General features: G+C 38.7%; 1 protein-coding gene across 2 annotated transcripts in view; it reads left to right on the plus strand.

Moving 5' to 3' along the window:
• Window positions 1-20547, plus strand: part of LOC133542292 (kinesin-like protein KIF13B) — a 116492-nt gene that overhangs the window by 32835 nt on the left and 63110 nt on the right. The window contains exons 4-13 of one of the 2 annotated variants that reach the window (XM_061886283.1): window positions 6125-6137; window positions 6216-6276; window positions 6477-6569; window positions 8275-8455; window positions 11342-11432; window positions 12606-12740; window positions 15131-15243; window positions 17336-17447; window positions 17522-17734; window positions 18817-18927. In XM_061886283.1, coding sequence (XP_061742267.1) covers window positions 6125-6137; window positions 6216-6276; window positions 6477-6569; window positions 8275-8455; window positions 11342-11432; window positions 12606-12740; window positions 15131-15243; window positions 17336-17447; window positions 17522-17734; window positions 18817-18927 — 1123 coding nt within the window. The remainder of the gene's footprint in view (window positions 1-6124; window positions 6138-6215; window positions 6277-6476; window positions 6570-8274; window positions 8456-11341; window positions 11433-12605; window positions 12741-15130; window positions 15244-17335; window positions 17448-17521; window positions 17735-18816; window positions 18928-20547) is intronic. The other variant, XM_061886284.1, reaches the window with a different exon arrangement.

Here is a 20547-nt window from a genome sequence, read left to right on the forward strand (position 1 = left end):
GTTTTCAAGACGAACCTCCCGGGAAATTTAAAATTGTAATTTAGTAATGGCATGTGTTGCAATGTTAATATTTCATCATTGATATATAAACTATCAGACTGCGTGGTGGGTAGTAGTGGGTTTCAGTAGGCCTTTAAGTGAGCTAATTTTACTTGTTTTGGAAAGTCTTGACAAGCCAAATTTTATTGTTCTATTGGCAGATAATTTTGCTTAGTTCAAATAAATTACCCCTAATTTTTGTATTTTTTTTTTCTTGTTTTTGAACACTGACTTTTTGCAGTGGGGCTTCACGGTGGCAGAGGGGTTAGTGCGTCTGCCTCACAATACGAAGGTCTTACAGTCCTGGGTTCAATTCCAGGCTGAGGATCTTTCTGTGTGGAGTTTGCATGTTCTCCCCGTGAATGCGTGGGTTCCCTCCGGGTACTCCGGCTTCCTCCCACTTCCAAAGACATGCACCTGGGGATAGGTTGATTGGCAACACTAAAAAATTGGCCCTAGTGTGTGAATGTGAGTGTGAATGTTGTCTGTCTATCTGTGTTGGCCCTGCGATGAGGTAGCAACTTGTCCAGGGTGTACCCCGCCTTCCGCCCGATTGTAGCTGAGATAGGCGCCAGCACCCCCCGCGACCCTGAAAGGGAATAAGCGGTAGGAAATGGATGGATGGATGGATGGACTTTTTGCAGTTCAGCATTAATCAATTCATCCTCTAAACCACTTTAAAATGCATTCAAAGACTGTCATGAAACACTTAATTTACGTTCTGTAACCTGTATAATAACCAAGCTGTAGCGACATTGTTATTGCAGGAGCGAACACTGAGGAACTGTTTTTCTGGTGTACAAACACATCGGCATGCTACGGTATTAACCGTAAAAGCTAAAAACGGGTAGAGGTAAGCTAGCTTCTACGACAACACAAAACGCGTTTGAGTTTGTAGTGCACAACACAATGTGATAGGACTCCTTAGAGCTGTTATCTGCTTTCCTTTTAGTGACTCCTTAGAGCTGGTATCTTCTCTCATTTAGCGACTCCTTCGAGCTGATATCTGCTTTCCTTTAGCGACTACTTAGAGCTGCTACTCGCTGCCAGGTATCTCAGGAATGTGCTTGGCGGCCCAGTAGAGGACAAGACTTAAAGTTGCTCTTTCATGGGCCAATGACGCTCACATAGAGAGGCCTTGTTTCACGTTGGGTGGCCATCACTACTTTTCTTCATTGACATGTCTACTTGCTTGGACATTCACATTATTGCATGTGCTTGTCTAGTTTAATATATTGTATATATGTTATAGACATATCATATCTGTATATATAATATACTGTACACATGATGAGTATATATTGTATATATTCGCAGATATGTTATATTTTACATTGCTATACCTAGTCTATTTATACCTGCATTGTCCTTTCCATCCTTACAGTTTCCATCATTGTAACTAAGCTACTGTGTTGAACAATTTCCCTTCTGGATCATTAAAGTTTGTCTAAGTCTAAGTTTAAATGCAATAAATACAATATTACAGTATGAATAGAAACATACATCATCTATCTACTAACTTTGCTCTTACGTTGTTCATTGTCCAGTTAAAAATTGATCATTTATTATTTCTGTCTACCTCTGGTGAACTGTGCCAATGCTTTTAAAATACTCTTTACGTACTGTACATGTTGCAGTGGGACACCTAAACTGTCTTTATGTACTGTACATGTTCCAGTGGGACACCTAAACTGTCTTTTTGTACTGTACATGTTCCAGTGGGACACCTAAACTGTCTTTTTGTACTGTACATGTTCCAGTGGGACACCTAAACTGTCTTTTTGTACTGTGCATGTTCCAGTGGGACACCTAAACTGTCTTTTTGTACTGTACATGTTCCAGTGGGACACCTAAACGGTCTTTACGTACTGTACATGTTCCAGTGGGACACCTAAACTGTCTTTTTGTACTGTACATGTTCCAGTGGGACACTTAAACTGTCTTTTTGTACTGTACATGTTCCAGTGGGACACCTAAACTGTCTTTTTGTACTGTACATGTTCCAGTGGGACACCTAAACTGTCTTTTTGTACTGTACATGTTCCAGTGGGACACCTAAACTGTCTTTTTGTACTGTACATGTTCCAGTGGGACACCTAAACTGTCTTTTTGTACTGTACATGTTCCAGTGGGACACCTAAACTGTCTTTTTGTACTGTACATGTTCCAGTGGGACACCTATCTGTCACGCCTAAAAAGGCCTGAGGTCAGATAAGCGTACTTGCCAACCTTGAGACCTCCGAATTCGAGAGATTGGGGAGGGGCTGGTTGGGTGGTAGCGGGTGGTGTGTATTGTAGTGTCCCGGAAGAGTTAGTGCTCCAAGGGGTTCTTGGTATTTGTTATGTTGTATTTGTGTCGTGTTACGGTGCGGATGTTCTCCCGAAATGTGTTTGTCATTCTTGTTTGGTTTCTGTTTTAACACTGTTTCACAGTGTGGCGCATATTTGCAACAGTGTTAAAGTTGTTTATACGGCCACCCTCAGTGTGACCTGTATGGCTGTTGACCAAGTATGCTTTGTATCCACTTATGTATGTGTAAAAGCCGCATATATTATCTGGCTGGGCCGGCACGCTGTTTGTATGGAGGAAAAGCGGACGTGACGACAGGTTGTAGAGGACGCTAAAGGCCGCGCCTTTAAGACACACCCACAATACTGTTGTCCGGGTGGAAATGGGGAGAAATTCTGGAGAATGGTTGCTCCGGGAGATTTTTGGTAGGGGCACTGAAAGTCGTGAGTCTACCAGGAAAATCGGGAGGGTTGGCAAGTATCCAGATAAGAAAGACTGGTTGGGAAAAGTACCTTTGATCAAAAACTTGTCACTTCAAAGACAGTAACTTCAAAACATTTCAAACAAAGAAGTGATTTTTTACTATCTGGATGAAAATAAAAAGTACTACTATTGTATGTGTGTCTATTGCCATAAAACCAACAGATTAATATCAAAGGTCTGAGGTTTTGATAATACTTTAGTATGGGGAACATATTCTAAGTAACAAAGACTTAATTAAGAGTTATTTGGACACTAAGGGAACATATTGTAAGTAACAGACTTAATTTAGAGTTATTTGGTCAGGGTTAGGAGGTTAGGGTTAAGTTAAAGTTTAAGTACCAATGATTGTCACACACACACACTTGGTGTGGGGAAATTTGTCCTCTGCATTTGACCCATCCCCTTGATCACCCCCTGGGAGGTGAGGAGAGCAGTGGGCAGCAGCGGTGCCGCGCCCAGGAATCATTTTTGGTGATTTAACCCCCAATTCCAACTCTTGATGCTGATTGCCAAGCAGGGAGGTAATGGGTCTCATTTTTATAGTCTTTGGTATGACTCGAGGTTTGAACTCGCAACCTACCGATCTCAGGGCGGACAATCTTACCACTAGGCCACTGAGTAGGTTAGAATAAGGCATTAATAAGTACTTAATAATGACTAATTAAGAGCCAATATGTTACTAATTTGCATGTTAAAGGGGAACATTATCACCAGACCTATGTAAGCGTCAATATATACCTTGATGTTGCAGAAAAAAGACCAAATATTTTTTTAACCGATTTCCGAACTCTAAATGGGTGAATTTTGGCGAATCAAACGCCTTTCTATTATTTGCTCTCGGAGCGACGACGTCAAAACGTGACGTCACCTAGGTAGTCAACGCCATTTTCTCAAACACATTACACGCAGCAAGTCAAATCAGCTCTGTTATTTTCTGTTTTTTCGACTGTTTTCCGGTACCTTGGAGACATCATGCCTCGTCGGTGTGTTGTCTGAGGGTGTAACAACACGATCAGGGATGGATTCAAGTTGATTTACGTAGAATGTGCATCGATTAGCACGGCATGCTAATCGATGCTAACATGCTATTTAGGCTAGCTGTATGTACATATTGCATCGTTATGCCTCATTTGTAGCTATATTTGCATCCAGCCTTTCCCTCCATCCACATTTAATGCCAAACTAACACTTACCAATCGACGGATTTAAGTTGCTCCAGTGTCAAGCGATGCGAAAGTCCCTCGTTTGGTCCGCACATTTTTTCGGCGATACTACGACAGACATGGCACAGAGATGAATGGATACCCTGCGACACTCAAAGCAGATGCATTTCCAACGATAAAGTGAACGAAATCACAAAGGTGAGTTTTGTTGATGTTATTGACTTATGTGCTAATCAGACATATTTGGTCGCACAATGACTGCCAGCTAATCGATGCTAACATGCTATTTAGGCTAGCGGTATGTACATTTCTAGCTATATTTGCATCAAGCGTTTCCCTCCACCCACATTTAATGCCAAACAAACACTTACCAATCGACGGATATAAGTTGCTCCAGTGTCACAAGATGCGAAAGTCCCGATCGTTTGGTCTGCACATTTTACCGGCGATGCTAAGGCAGACATGGCCTACTAGCGTCAATAGCTATTCGCTCAATAGCTTCAGTTTCTTCTTCAATTTCGTTTTCGCTATCTGCCTCCATACTCCAACCATCCGTTTCAATACATGCGTATTCTGTTGAATCGCTTAAGCCGCTGAAATCCGAGTCTGAATCCAAGCTAATGTCCCTATATCTTGCTGTGGTATCCGCCATGTTGTTTGTATTGGCATCACTGGATGACGTCACAGGAAAATGGACGGTGGCTTCACAGATAGCGAAAATCAGGCCCTGGGATATTCCGGGATGGGTAAAATTTTGAAAAAAACTTTGAAAAATAAAAAAAGCCACTGGGAACTGATTTTTATTGGTTTTAACCCTTCTGGAATTGTGATAATGTTCCCCTTTAATAGGCAACTAATTAATGGTGAAAATGTTTCCTATACTAAAGTGTTACTGAAGATTTTGGTCATTCTGAACCCAAAGGGCTGCTAAAGTACCCAGGCTTTTTCAAGCGTCAAGTTGGTCAGATGCAAACGTTTTTTTTACATACCTTAATCGTTTCCAAACAGTGTCTGTAACACGGCAGTAAAACAGCTGATCAAACAAAACAGAAGTCATCGTCATGGACCCACTAGCTGCGGAAGCTAGCTCTCTAATCAGCTAAACGGCCTCAATAAAACTACAAAAGTGAAACAATACAAAAAGAATGCCATTGTAAGTTAGTAATACTAACACTGACACTCATAAATGGGTTAGCATATTAGCTAATGCTAACAACGCTGGCTTGATTACACTATGATAGCAATTCCAAATATGCATGAAAACGCTCCTACAGACATATCACATGTCACGGATTCGTAAGCAAGAATTGTTTTAGTTATGTTGTGAAACTTTCTTGGAGCGATGAATGAAGAATGCAGATAAGTAGGAACGCTATGGACGGCTAGAAGACAAAACAGGACTTCTACTTCTGGTTAAAGGCTCAGTCTAAACCAGGGGCAGGGAACCTATGGCTCTCGAGCCAGATGTGGCTCTTTGGATGACTGCATCTGGCTCTCAGATTAATCTTACCTGACATTGCTTAAAACAACAAGTAAATATGAATTCCGCTGGTAATCACAATAATGTTAAAAATATAAAACAATCTCATGCATTTTAATCCATCCATCCGTTTTCTACCGCGCCTGTTCTAGAAGTCGCAATAATGGTAAGAAGTATTTTATTTTATTATTGGTTAGCTTCAGAATAACAATGTTATAAAAAAGAATAAGAGACTTATTTTACTCTAAAAATGTTGATCTTACTTAAAAATGCACATATTTAGTTGTATTCCTTGTTAAAAAATATTTTATGTCTCTCATGGAAATACATTTTAAAATATTTGGCTTTCATAGCTCTCTCAGCCAAAAAGGTTCCCGACCCCTGGTCTAAACAGAATGGCAGGGCAGCACATTAGCACCTGCAGTGAGCAAACTTGTCCAAAAGATGGCGCCATAGCACAAACAATTAACACACCATTTACGTGTATTTGCTTTGTTTTTCTCAACTATTTTCACAATGACCACCAGTGAAAAAAAATCCATAAATTAGCCGCACCGTTTTATAAGCCGCAGGGTTCAAAGCCCGTGAAAAAAAGTAGCGTCTTATAGTCAGGAAATTACATGCATTTCGTTTCCACTCCTACTGACATTTTTATCTGTTTCTCCCCAGGAATCAGCCAAAGGTTCGTATTTTCACACAAAAAAATGTCTCATTTGTGTTTTCAGAGTCTAGTAGAGTATTTGTTTATGTGTGCCATCAGGTGTTTGCCTACGATCACTGTTTCTGGTCCATGGATGAAACTCAGAAGGACAAGTTTGCAGGTTTGCTTTTTATCCGACTTTTGCGTTTCGGTCATCTCTTCAGCTGAACTCGATATGGAGTGAGGGCAAGAGATTACCGTGTCCATTGTCCGTCATCTTCACATGTTCAGATGAAACATACATTGTCTGGGTCTTTGTTTCTTTATCTGTGGAGTTCATTTGAACGTGCAACGGGCCTTCAGCGTTGTTGATGTGTGCAGGACAAGAAGTCGTGTTCCAATGCCTTGGCGAGAGTTTACTTGACAACGCCTTCATGGGGTACAACGCCTGCATCTTTGCTTACGGGCAAACAGGTAAGTCTAACACTAAATAATAATAAGCATGCATTAAAAATAACCTGAGAGCATTCTTCTTCTACTAGTAGCTTTACAGACCGCTATTACCCAGCCCTAAAGCCCCACTTAAGAACTTTCAGTTTTGGTTGATTTTGGTGGCAGTAGTGTTTTGCCAGAGGAAGACCACTTTTTCCCATGTGGACTAGCGCATGATGTCCGCTGTAATACTGTCACAAATACAGTATTCGGTTTCTAATAGCTACAGTATACTGATGTTAAACAGTAGACACTGTCAAGAAATAATCTTGGACCGTGCTACAAACACAACGCTACTACCAAGACTGTATCAGGGCGGATGCATGTCCGAAGAAAGAAAGACCGGCGGGTGAGCTCCGTGTCTCCTCGGAAAAAAGTTTTCTTCTTCCTCCAAACACGACGAGTTGAGTTTATTCCAAAAATGTCTATTTTGGTTTCATCTGACCTTATGTCATTCTCCCAATCCTCTGCTGTATCATCCATGTATCCATTTTAGTATAAACCCAATTTGTCGTGTTTGGAGGAAGAAGAATACTGGGTTGCATCCCAAGAACACCATACCTACTGTGAAGCATGGGGGTGGAAACATCATGCTTTGGGGCAGTTTTTCTACTAAGTGGACAGGACAATTGATCCGTGTTAAGGAAAGAATGAACGGGGCTATGTTTCGTGAGATTTTGAGCCAAAACCTCCTTCCATCAGTGAGAGCTTTGAATGGTTGACCAAATACTTATTTTCCACCATAATTTAAATACATTTTTTAAAATTCCTACAATGTGAATTCCTGGATTTTTTTTTTCACATTCTGTTTCTCACAGTTGAAATGTACCTATGATGAAAATTACAGACCTCTGTCATCATTTTATGTGGGAAAACTTGCACAATCCGTGGCTGACTAAATACTTTTTTGCCCCACTGTGTATATATATATTTATATATATACTTGCAGTGTGTATATCGGCTATATTACATATTGTTATGAAGGTGTCTGTTACTGCATATATATATATATATATATATATATATATATATATATATATATATATATATATATATATACTTGCAGTGATATATATACTTGCAGAGTGTATATTCTCTATATTACATATTGTTCCTACATGTGTATATATATATATATATATATATATATATATATATATATATAATATGTATATATATATGTATATATATATATGTATATATATATGTATGTATGTATGTATATGTATATATATATATGTATGTATGTATATATATATCTATATATATATATACTTGCAGTGTGTATATATAAAGTTGATGGAGGGTTTTGAAATAGTTTTTGAGATTTTGATGACAACAACGGTGACCCACATTAGTCACATCTTACAGGCGTTTACCATCTTTAAAATAAAATAAAAAGATGTCTTCTTGTCTCTCATTATGATTGTGAACGATAGGCAACGTTCTAAAAAAAATTCAGTTCCTCTTTAAGTACAATACTTAACCATGGTCATGTCAGTAGTTGCTGATAGTGAAACACGGCAAAGAATATCAGTCCGATACTTAATGAGCACATCATGAAAACTCATGAACGTATGACTTATAAAGTCAAGTATTATTAATTGACTTATGTAAGATAGGTAGGAAGATTTACAGTGTGGGTTTTCCTGTACTTGTTGCTCTACTTGTACCTGTACCCGTCCAGGTTCTGGGAAGTCGTACACCATGATGGGTTCTGCAGAGCAGCCTGGTCTCATCCCTCGCCTGTGCAGCTCCTTGTTCTCCAGGACTGTGCAGGAAGCTCGTGAGGGAGAGAGCTTCACTGTGGAGGTTTCCTACATGGAGATCTACAACGAGAAGGTCCGGGATCTGCTGGACCCAAAAGGGTGAGAAAGAAACTTGTGATTGCAGATGAATTCAGCCTCCTGAATGACGGCTCCATCAAGATTCTTGTCAAGTGACGTGTTGTGTGACTAGATCCTTAGTACACTTTTTGGCTAGTAATACTAAGTACATATGTTTTTCTGTGTACTTACTGCTTCTGCTGGCTAGTAATACTAAGTACATATGTGTTCCTGTGTACTTACTAACTTCTACTAACTAGTAACAGTAAGTACATATGTGTTCCTGTGCACTTACTACTTCTACTGGCTAGTAATACTAAGTACATATGTGTTCCTGTGTACTTACTACTACTACTAACTAGTAACAGTAAGTACATATGCGTTCCTGTGTACTTACTGCTTCTGCTGGCTAGTAATAGTAAGTACATATGTGTTCCTGTGTACTTACTAACTTCTACTAACTAGTAACAGTAAGTACATATGTGTTCCTGTGCACTTACTACTTCTACTGGCTAGTAATACTAAGTACATATGTGTTCCTGTGTACTTACTTCTTCTACTAACTAGTAACAGTAAGTACATATGCGTTCCTGTGTACTTACTGCTTCTGCTGGCTAGTAATAGTAAGTACATATGTGTTTCTGTGTACTTACTAACTTCTTCTAACTAGTAACAGTAAGTACATATGTGTTCCTGTGCACTTACTACTTCTACTGGCTAGTAATAATAAGTGGATATGTGTTCCTGTGCACTTACTACTTTTACTGGCTAGTAATACTAAGTACATATGTGTTCCTGGGTACCTACTGGCTAGTAATAGTAAGTGCATATGTCTTCCTGTGTACTTACTACTTCTACAAGCTAGTAACAGTAAGATCATATGTGTTCCTGTGCACTTACTACTTCTACTGGCTAGTAATGCTAAGTACACATGTATTCCTGTGTACTTACTGCTTCTACTGGCTAGTAATACTAAGTACATATGTGTGCCTGTGTACTTACTACTTCTACTGGCTAATAATAGTAAGTACATATGTGTTCCTGTTTACTTACTAACTTCTACTAACTAGTAACAGTAAGTACATATGTGTTCCTGTGCACTTACTACTTCTACTGGCTGGTAATACTAAGTACATATGTGTTCCTGTGTACTTACTACTTCTACTAACTAGTAACAGTAAGTACATATGCGTTCCTGTGTACTTACTGCTTCTGCTGGCTAGTAATAGTAAGTACATATGTGTTCCTGTGTACTTACTAACTTCTACTAACTAGTAACAGTAAGTACATATGTGTTCCTGTGCACTTTCTACTTCTACTGGCTAGTAATAATAAGTAGATATGTGTTCCTGTGCACTTACTACTTTTACTGGCTAGTAATACTAAGTACATATGTGTTCCTGGGTACCTACTGGCTAGTAATAGTAAGTGCATATGTCTTCCTGTGTACTTACTACTTCTACTAGCTAGTAACAGTAAGTACATATATTTTCCTGTGCACTTACTACTTCTACTGGCTAGTAATGCTAAGTACACGTGTTCCTGTGTACTTACTGCTTCTACTGGCTAGGAATACTAAGTACATATGTGATCTTGTGTACCTACTACTTCTACTGGCTAGTAATAGTAAGTACACATGTTCCTGTGTACTTACTACTTCTACTGGTTAGTAACAGTAAGTGCATATAGATAGATAGATAGATAATACTTTATTGATTCCTTCAGGAGAGTTCCTTAAGGAAAATTTAAATTCCTGTTGCAGTGTACAGAGTTGAGATCAATTTAAAAAGTAAATAATGGGGTATGAATGGAAACAAAATAGAAAAATATTACAATAAGAATAAAAATAAAAAGCAACTATAGGAATAAAAATATAACAGTAAAATAAGAATATAACAAGAAAAACTAGGCAGGAGTGACCATGTTATGAAAAAGTGTTCCTGTGTACTTAATACTTCTACCGGCTAATAATAGTAAGTACATATGAGTTCATGTGTACCTACTTTTACTGGCTAGTAATAGTAAGTAAATATGTGTTCCTGTGTACTTTCTACTTCTACTGGCTAGTAATAGTAAGTGCATATGCGTTCCTGTGCACTTACTACTTCTACTGGCTAGTAGTAGTAAATACATACTGTATGTATTCCTGTGTATTTACTACTGGCTAGTAATAATAAGTGCATATGTGTTCCTGTGTACTTACTACTTATACTGGTTAGTAATAGTAAGTACATACTGTATGTGTTCCTGTGTACTGACTACTTATACTGGTTAGTAATAGTAAGTACATACTGTTACTTTTACTGGCTACTAATAGTAAGTACATATGTGTTCTTGTGTACTTACTACTTATCCGCGGGTCGGGCGGGTGACATGACGAAAAAATTTATTTTAATTAGATTCGGCCGGGTGGCGGTTGAATCATTCGGAAATTTTTGATGTACATGGTTCAGGGATCCGTATCCTTTACCATTCAAAGAGCCATTTAGGACTCGTGTCACAAAGTGAAGAAGACAATAAGAGACGGAAACATTCTCTCAAAATGATAGCCGACAGGCACCCAATTAATAAGTATAAGGGCGTGCTATGAAGCCATTGGCTTTGTCGCCTTCTACAGCATGTACGATCTGCTTGGCAGTCCAGCATCATGTTGTGTGTGGCTTCCACAGCCACATCCACACGACTGGAAGGCATACTGGGTGACTCAGAGTACACTAATGGTTGTGATATAAACAATTTTAACACTCTTAGTAATATGCGCCACTCTGTGAAGCCACACCAAACAAGAATGACAAACACATTTCAGGAGAACATCCTCAAAGTAACACAACATAAACGCAACACAACAAATACCCAGAATCCTTTGCATCCATGACATTTCCTGACTATTTTATACAACCCGTGTGTGTGTGTGTGTGTGGTTGTCAGTAGAAGCCGCCAAGCGCTGAGGGTGAGGGAGCACCAGGTCCTGGGGCCTTATGTCGATGGTCTGTCTCGTCTGGCTGTGGCTAACTACAAGGTACAGTAGTACATCTCATATAGTGTACTGTCAATAGTAGTACTCAGTAGTACTTCTCATACACTGTCCAATAGTAGTGCTCGGTAGTACTTGTCATGTACTGTATATAGTTGTACTCAGTAGTACTTATCATACATTGTGCAATAGTTGTACTCAGTAGTACTTGTCATGTACTGTCAATAGTTGCACTCAGTAGCACTTGTCATATACTGTCATTAGTAGTACTTGTCATGTACTGTCAATAGTTGCACTCAGTAGTACTTGTCATATACTGTCATTAGTAGTACCTATCTTATACTGTCAATAGTAGTACTCAGCAGTACTTGTCATTTACTGTCAATAGTAGTACTCGGTAGTACATGTCATATACTGTCAATGGTAGTACTTGTCATACACTGTCAATAGTTGTATTCAGTAGTACTTGTCATATACTCTCAATAGTAGTACTTCTCATATACTGTCAATACTAATAATCAGTAGTACTTGTCATTTACTGTCAATAGTAGTACTCAGTAGTACTTGTCATATACTGTCAATAGTATTACTTCTCTTATTCTGTCAATAGTAGTACTCAGCAGTACTTGTCATTTACTGTCAATAGTAGTACTCAGTAGTTTATGTCATATACTGTCAATAGCAGTACTCAGTAGTACTTCATATACTGTCAATAATAGTACTCAGTAGTACTTGTCAAATAGTGTCAATAGTAGTACTTGTCATATACTGTTGACAGTAATACTCAGTAGTACTTCTCATATACTGTCAATAGCAGTACTTGTCGTACACTATCAATAGTAGTACTTAATATACTGTCAATAGTAGTATTCCAAAGGAGTTGTCGTATACTGTCAATGGTAATACTTAGTAGTACCTCTCATATACTTTCAATAGTAGTAATTGTCATATACTGTCAAAAGTAGTAGTCGGTTGTCCTTCTCATACACTGTCGATAGTAGTACTTATCATATATTGCCAATAATAGTACTTGTCATGTACTGTCAATAGTAGTACTCATTAGTACTAGTCATATATTGTCTAATACTAGTACTCAGTAGTACTAGCCATATACTGTCCAATAGTAGTACTCAGTAGTACTAGTCATGTATTGTCCAATAGTAGTACTTGTCGATGTCAGATGAGGTCAACCTGTGGTGATTGTGCTGCATGTTGCAGGACATCGAGTGTCTGATGTCAGAGGGAAATAAATCTCGCACGGTGGCCGCCACTAACATGAATGAAGAGAGCAGTCGGTCTCATGGCGTGTTCAACATCACCCTCACACACACACTGATGGACCTGCAGTCAGGGGTGAGACACACAAACACACTTACACACAATTCTCTCATTGCAATACAGGATATTATTATCTATATCTTTATTATATATATTTATTACATATATAATATTTATTACATGTAATAACCCTGTTTCCATATGAGTAGGGAAATTGTGTTAGATGTAAATATAAACAGAATACAATGATTTGCAAATCCTTTTCAACCCATATTCAATTAAATGCACTACAAAGACAAGATATTTGATGTTCAATCTCATAAACTTTAATTTTTTTTGCAAATGATAATTAACTTAGAATTTCATGGCTGCAACACGTGCCAAAGTAGTTGGGAAAGGACATGTTCACCACTGTGTTACATCACCTTTTCTTTCAACAACACTCAATAAACGTTTGGGAACTGAAGAAACTAATTGTTGAAGCTTTGAAAGTGGAATTTTTTCAAATTCTTGTTTTATGTAGAGCTTCAGTCGTTCAACAGTCAGGGGTCTTCGCTGTCGTATTTTATGGTTCATAATGCGCCACACATTTCCGATGGGAGACAGACCTGGACTGCAGGCGAGCCAGGAAAGTACCTGCACTCTTTTTTTACGACGCCACGCTGTTGTAACACTTGTCTTGCTGAAATAAGCAGGGGCGTCCATGATAACGTTGCTTAGATGATAACATATGTTGCTCCAAAACCTGTATGGACCTTTCAGCATTAATGGTGCTTTCACAGATGTGTAAGATACCCATGCCTTGGGCACTAATACACCACCATACCATCAAAGATGCTGGCTTTTGAACTTTGCGCCTATAACAATCCGAATGGTTATTTTCGTCTTTATTCTGGAGGACACCACATCCTCTGTTTCCAAATATAATTTGAAATGTGGACTCGTCAGACCACAGAACACCTTTCCACTTTGCATCAGTCCATCTTGGGTGAGCTCGGGCCCAGCCAAGCCGACGGGGTTTCAGGATAATGTTGATAAATGGGTTTGGCTTTGCATAGTAGAGTTTTAACTTGCACTTACAGATGTAGCGACCAACTGTAGTTACTGACAGTGGTTTTATGAAGTGTTCCTGAGCCCACGTGGTGATATCCTTTACACTCTGATGTCAGTTTTTGATGCAGTACCGCCTGAGGGATCAAAAGTCCGTAATATCATCGCTTACGTGCAGTGATTTCTCCAGATTCTCTGAACTTTTTGATGATTTTACGGACCGTAGATGGTAAAATCCCTAAATTCCTTGCAATAGCTCGTTGAGAAATGTTGTTCTAAAACTGTTCAACTATTTGCTTACAAAGTGGTGACCCTCAGCCCATCCTTGTTTGTGAATTACTTAGCATTTCATGGAATCTGCTTTTATACCCAATCATGGCACCCACCTGTTCCCAATTAGCCTGCACACCTGTTGGATGTTCCATATAAGTGTTTGATGAGCTTTCCTCAACTTTATCAGTATTTATTGCTATCTTTCCCAACTTCTTTGTCACGTGTTACTGGCATTAAATTATAAAGTTAATGATTATTTGCAAAAAAAAAAAATGTTTATCAGTTTGAACATCAAATTTGTTGTCTTTGTAGCTTATTCAACTGAATATGGGTTGAAAATAATTTGCAAATCATTGTATTGCGTTTATATTTACATTTAACACAGTTTCCCAACTCATATGGAAACGGGGTTTGTATATGATCTATATCTTTATAATATTAATATATACTGTCATCAGTGAAGCATGTTTCATACAAGCAGTGGGATTTCTAACAATTAGGAAGGTTTATGCCATGTTTGTCTTCCTACAGAAACCAGATTTAAACAAAAAATATATGTTTTCCCCCAACTTTTTTTGTTTTAATACATATTTGAAAAAGCTCCAGGGAGCCATTCGGGTGGCGCTAAAGAGCCCCATGCGGCTCTAGAGCAGTGGGTTGCCGATCCCCGGTCTAAGTATTCATTAAAACCAAGCTGAGGTTTTATTGAACAACTATATTTCATATTTTGGTCACTGTAACATGACACACAGTTTGAACTGTCACACTGTGTTAGGAAAATAAAACACTGTACTTTCGTCAAGCGATTCTTTGGCCCACAACCATTGAGAATCACTAATATGTATTGTGTGTATAATATTGATGAAATGATGTAGTTGCACTGCAGATACAAAAAGGCCACAGAATAAGAAGGAAACATAAAAAAAACATAAACGACATTAAAAGGGTTATAACTGATCCAACCAGCTGCCACTTTAGCTGCACTATTTCTACAAACAGCTACAAAAGTAAAACAAACAAAAAAAAGGGGAATAAGCAACGCATATTGCGAGAGAGCCGACTCCGCCCTAGGCTGCCCACTAGCTCGACAATTAACATTGCAGACAACTTGTCACTGCTCTCTTGGGTGTGGTTCCCTGCAGACCAGCGGGGAGAAGGTGAGCAAGCTGAGCCTGGTGGACCTGGCAGGAAGTGAGCGTGCAGCCAAGACCGGGGCGGCCGGAGAACGGCTGAAAGAAGGAAGCAACATCAACAAGTGAGAGGAGGGCCCCTGGAGCCCACTCAAATATTAACACTGAATTAGCAATGTGACTCTTGATTTGAATTGTATTCATGAATGAAATCAAACCTTCTTAGAGTTTAACAGGATGAACCCTGGCACATGATATGCATCCATCAACCATGGAACCAAAATAAGGGACTCGTAAAAACGATGAAAAGTCAATTATTTAATACTCTAAATTCTAACTAAATTAATTATAAATGATAATAAACCGTCAAAATTTGAAAGCACATAAAAATACAGCTTGACCACTTTAGTCATATTTTTTGCGCTTAAACTTTTACAATAGCTCCAGACTTCTTCTGTTCGTGTAATACTGTCATTATTGCCACAAGTGATGGAAAAGTGTATTACAACTGAGTACCGTGCGGCCCACATTGACCATATATGAAAAACAAAATCTTTTTTTCTTGACTGCCATGATGTGGCCACTTGTCCAGGGTTTACGACGCCTTCCTCGTCCAGGGTTTACCCCAACTTCCTGCCCAAATGCAGCTGGGATAGGCTTCAGCGACCCCGAGAGGGACAAGCGGTAGAAAAAGATGGATGGATGGATTTTTTGTTGACCCTGTTCACAGCCCAACAGTGGCTAAGAACCACATAATTTCAAGTGGCCTGCAAAAGCCATAACATAATATTCCTGAATAATCTTTCTTTACTCTATTCATTCTTTGTGATTTGACAGAAAAATATATATATTCTATATAATTTGTATTCAATACTATCTAATAATATAGCAAATATATTATCATACATTGTTTCTTAAAATAGTAATAAATACTCAAATATCTCCTTGACTTCTGCATGAATCTGTAATAATAATGTACATTTTAATAATGTTAGTTACATTTGCATGAATTTAGGCTGGAAAGTAACAATCTGTAATGATAAACTATCATCATATTTTCCAGGACATAGAGCGTACTGGAATGTACTGTAAGCCACGCGCACCGAATTTTAGAAGACCATTTTTTACATATGCAACTCGCACTGGGCTATAGGCCGCAGATATTTATGGGTACAAATATTTTGTAAATGTTTATTTACATACTTTAATTGTTTCCAAACAGTGTTCATAACTCTGCAGTAAAACGGCTGAGCAAACAAAACAGAAGTCGTCGTCATGGACCCACTAGCTGCACAAGCTAGCTCTCCAATCAGCTACACAGACTCAAAAACTCCACGGTGACGTTTTGGTGAATTTACTGAGGAATATGTGAAACAGAAACAATACAAAAGGAATGCCTTCGTAAGATAAAAATACTAACACAGACACTCGTAATCATGTTAGCATATTAGCTAATGCTAACGCCGCTAGCTTGATTACGATAGCACGTACAAATATGCATAAAAAGACACTCCTACAGACATCACACATGGGATGGTTTAGTAAGTGAGAATTGTTGTAGTTATATTGTAAAACTTACAAACGTGATGAATGAGGAATCCATACAAGTAGAAACGCAATGGACGGTTATACTTTCGGGGCAAGGCAGAAAGCGGGAAGTACATTTAAACCCGCAGCACCTACAGTGAGCGAACATGTCCAAAAGATGGCGCCATGGCACAAACAATAACACACCTTTTTAGTGTCTCCGTCAGTCTTTTATGAAAAGTATTTGTTGAGTACAAAATATTATGGTCGTTGGCGAAGTAAAATCCCTAAATTAGCCGCACTGTTTTATAAGCCGCAGGATTCAAAGCATGGGAAAACAAGTAGCGGCTTATAGTGCAGAAAATACAGTATTTTGTCTTTCTTAATAATTTAACAAATATATTATTATCCCTTACAAACTTTGTTTTGTTAAAATTAAAATCATGATAAAGAAAATGAAGTTTCTCACTAAATTGTAGATTGTAAACAGTAAGAAAAACCACCTGGCTGCTCAGTGTGAAACAAAGGTGGTCAATTCTACAAAACAATTCCGGCGACAGAATTGACGTACAGTACATAAAAAGATGGTGTAATAATATCCTTAATATTTATGTATTACTACAAGTGGCCCTCTGAGGGCAGCCTTAACTGCCATAACTGTGTGAAATCTTGAATGTTCTCGGCTCCTAGATCTCTCAGTACTCTGGGTTTAGTGATCTCAGCCTTGGCGGAGCAGAGTGCAGGGAAGAACAGGGGCAAGTTTGTCCCCTACAGGGACTCAGTGCTCACCTGGCTGCTGAAGGTACCACACGTGTCCCACTTCCTGATTACCTGTACGCCCCACCTGACGCCGACTTCAATGTGTGTTGAGCGCAGGACAGTCTGGGGGGGAACAGCCGCACGGCCATGGTGGCCACCATCAGCCCGGCGGCAGACAACTACGACGAGACCTTGTCCACGCTGCGCTACGCCCACCGCGCCAAAAGTATCGTCAACCACGCGGTGGTGAACGAAGACCCTAACGCCAGAATCATCAGGGAGCTACGAGAGGAAGTGGAAAAACTAAGAGAGCAGCTCACTGAGGCCGAGGTTCTTGTTTTGCACTTCTTTTAAAGGGGAACTGCACTTTTTTGGACTCAAACCTATCTGTCACGATCATAATGGAAAACTAGTATACACTTTGTTCATGCATTCTAAATCATACAGTATGGCAAGTAATAGATAGCTAACAATGTATCAATATTGCTCCCATAAAGTCCTCTAAAAAAGCGCCAACAATACTACATTTACATGTTGTGACCTGAATATTAACAAGTATTAGCAATATTGTTATTATAAGCGCTAACACTGAGGAACTACTTTTAGAGAGCTAACAAGCTTATGCTGCTATATTGACATAGTGAGCTGCTGCATCGCCTCTGAGTTGGTGAAAGTTCATTTTAAATGATAAATCATGCCTCTCACCCGGATGGTAGAAGGTTGTGGACATAAACCCTGAACTTTAACATCGAACATAGATGGCCAGAAAGACACGAAAATGCGCTCATTTTTTTTAACCCTTTATGCAGATGATGATGATGTAAATAAAGTAAAGGGGAAGATATAAACATCCCATCAGTCTTTATCCAAGTGAGAGCAGTGATTGTTTTATTATGTTTGTTGTCTCTCATCAAGTCTGCCATGATTAATAGTGTTGATGTTGAAGGGAAAGTGAACGTTGGGATGCGTCTGTGAAATTAATTTGCCGTTGTTTGCTTAAAATGATCAAAATATGTAAATGTTACATCTTTTTTTGATTGATTGAAACTTTTATTAGTACACAGTTCAGTACATATTCCGTACAATCGACCACTAAATGGTAACACCCGAATAAGTTTTTCAACTTGTTTAAGTCGGGGTCCACGTAAATCAATTCATGGTATTATGAATGTTACTACAATACATATATACTTACAGCGTGTATATAAAACTTTGATGGAGGTTTTCTACAGCCTGTTAAAGGCGGAATAGAACGACTCCTATTAACTCCATTGTTAGCTGACTCTTGCTAGCTTTTATTTACAATTTAGAATGCATAAAAGAAGAACATGTGTGTTGTTTTCTTACTTAATGACTTTAAATGACAAAGAGTGAAGTGAAATCAAGTTTTGTGACGTTTGATATTTCTTCAGTCGATGAAGGCTCCTGAGCTGAAGGAGCGACTGGAGGAGTCTGAGAAACTGATCCAGGAAATGACGGTGACGTGGGAGGACAAACTCCGGAAGACTGAGGCTGTCGCACAGGTAACACCAACACAATCCTATTTTTCTGTCATGACCTGTTGTCAGATAGAAACACAATTGTTTCATGTCTGATAAATAACGTGCAGGTGATAGATGTTTCATGTCTGATAAATAACATGCAGGAGATAAAGTTTCATGTCTGATAAATAAGCAACAGTGTATTTTGGCCTGTCGCCACCATCACTGGGGCAATAGACTACAGACTGTGGTGAAGTAGGTTAGGAAGCTTACAATTTTTCGTTGTGTTTTCCGCTCTGTATTCTAAATGGCAATATACGATTTATATCTCGATATTTTTTCCGTAAAGTAATAACAAAACAGTCCTAGTTACCTGAGATGCTAAGTAGATACCAAGTATGTCATTATTTTGAATTAGTAAATATTGACTTACTAAGACAAAATGATAAGTAAGTCAAATTAATTACTTACTGTTAATAAGCGTTTGAAAAAAAGAGTTAAACGCGGGGCCACATGCTGACATGTGCTCAACTCATCATGCTTAAATTATTACAGCATTTGGGAAGCCTGTAGTTGACTTTTATTATGTAAATGTTATATTTTTATCAACATGTGATAGCATGGACCCTGCCATTTAAAACTGAGCTGCTACACTACTAATGATTAATGTAAGTATAGCTGAAAAACTAGTACAATAGCAATAAGAGAGACTATTCATCCCTGAACACCATGGAGTTCATGTAGGCTTTATGATGCAGTTGTTGCGATGCGCTACTTGGATCACCACATATTATTGTTTATACTTCCAGTTGTTGTATCATTCCGTCGTTCTACCCTCTTACTTCCTGTTTTAGTCAGTCACCATGGTTGCTCGTTGATCCCACCTGCTAATCACGGTTTCTGCACACCTGTCACTTTAGATTTCTTCCCTATTTATGCCCGTCCCTTTTCATTATTCTTTCTGGGTTCATAATTTGCACTCATGCAACAGGTGACGACTACTACTTCTCTATGCTTATATATACACTAGCTTCTCACGCTAAGCCACTTGTTTATTCCAGTTTACATTCTAATGATTTGTTTTATCTTTTTGTGCCTACGTGCCATTTTAATTGTCTATTTGTACTTCCTAATTTTCAAACTAGCGTTTTTGGTTTGCCTTTTTATTAGCTCCAGTGTTTCTGTTCAGACCTCCTTTTGTTATTTAGAATACATTTTATTATATCTTACCTCTTGCCGTGTTCATGTCAACGCATCCACGAAGGGACATTCCCGACCAGTCTTCACAGCAGTTACATTTTTATATCAACTATCAGAAACAGAAACTCTTCATTTAACATAATGTCCTTTTTTGCTGCTTCAACACAGAAAATGGTCAAGTGAAATAACTTAGTTTTTAACTGTAGGTCAATAATGCTTGTCTTTCTCTCAGACAGACAGGACTTTGTACGTAACACACACGCACACACGCACACATGCACACACCGCAAAATGAGCTAATGTTACGCTAAAAGCAATTATCCTTCACCTCAAGGGCTGCAAGTGAGCTGAGCTTCCGCTTATGTTTCTAGAACGTCAAGAACTATGTTACTTCTAGTAACATAGTGATGTTACTAGTAGTTGACAGGGAGGTGTTTATTATAATTTGGGGAGAGTCCACTG

The sequence above is a fragment of the Nerophis ophidion genome, linkage group LG24 (genome assembly GCF_033978795.1).
Source record: "Nerophis ophidion isolate RoL-2023_Sa linkage group LG24, RoL_Noph_v1.0, whole genome shotgun sequence".
Taxonomy (NCBI): domain Eukaryota; kingdom Metazoa; phylum Chordata; class Actinopteri; order Syngnathiformes; family Syngnathidae; genus Nerophis; species Nerophis ophidion.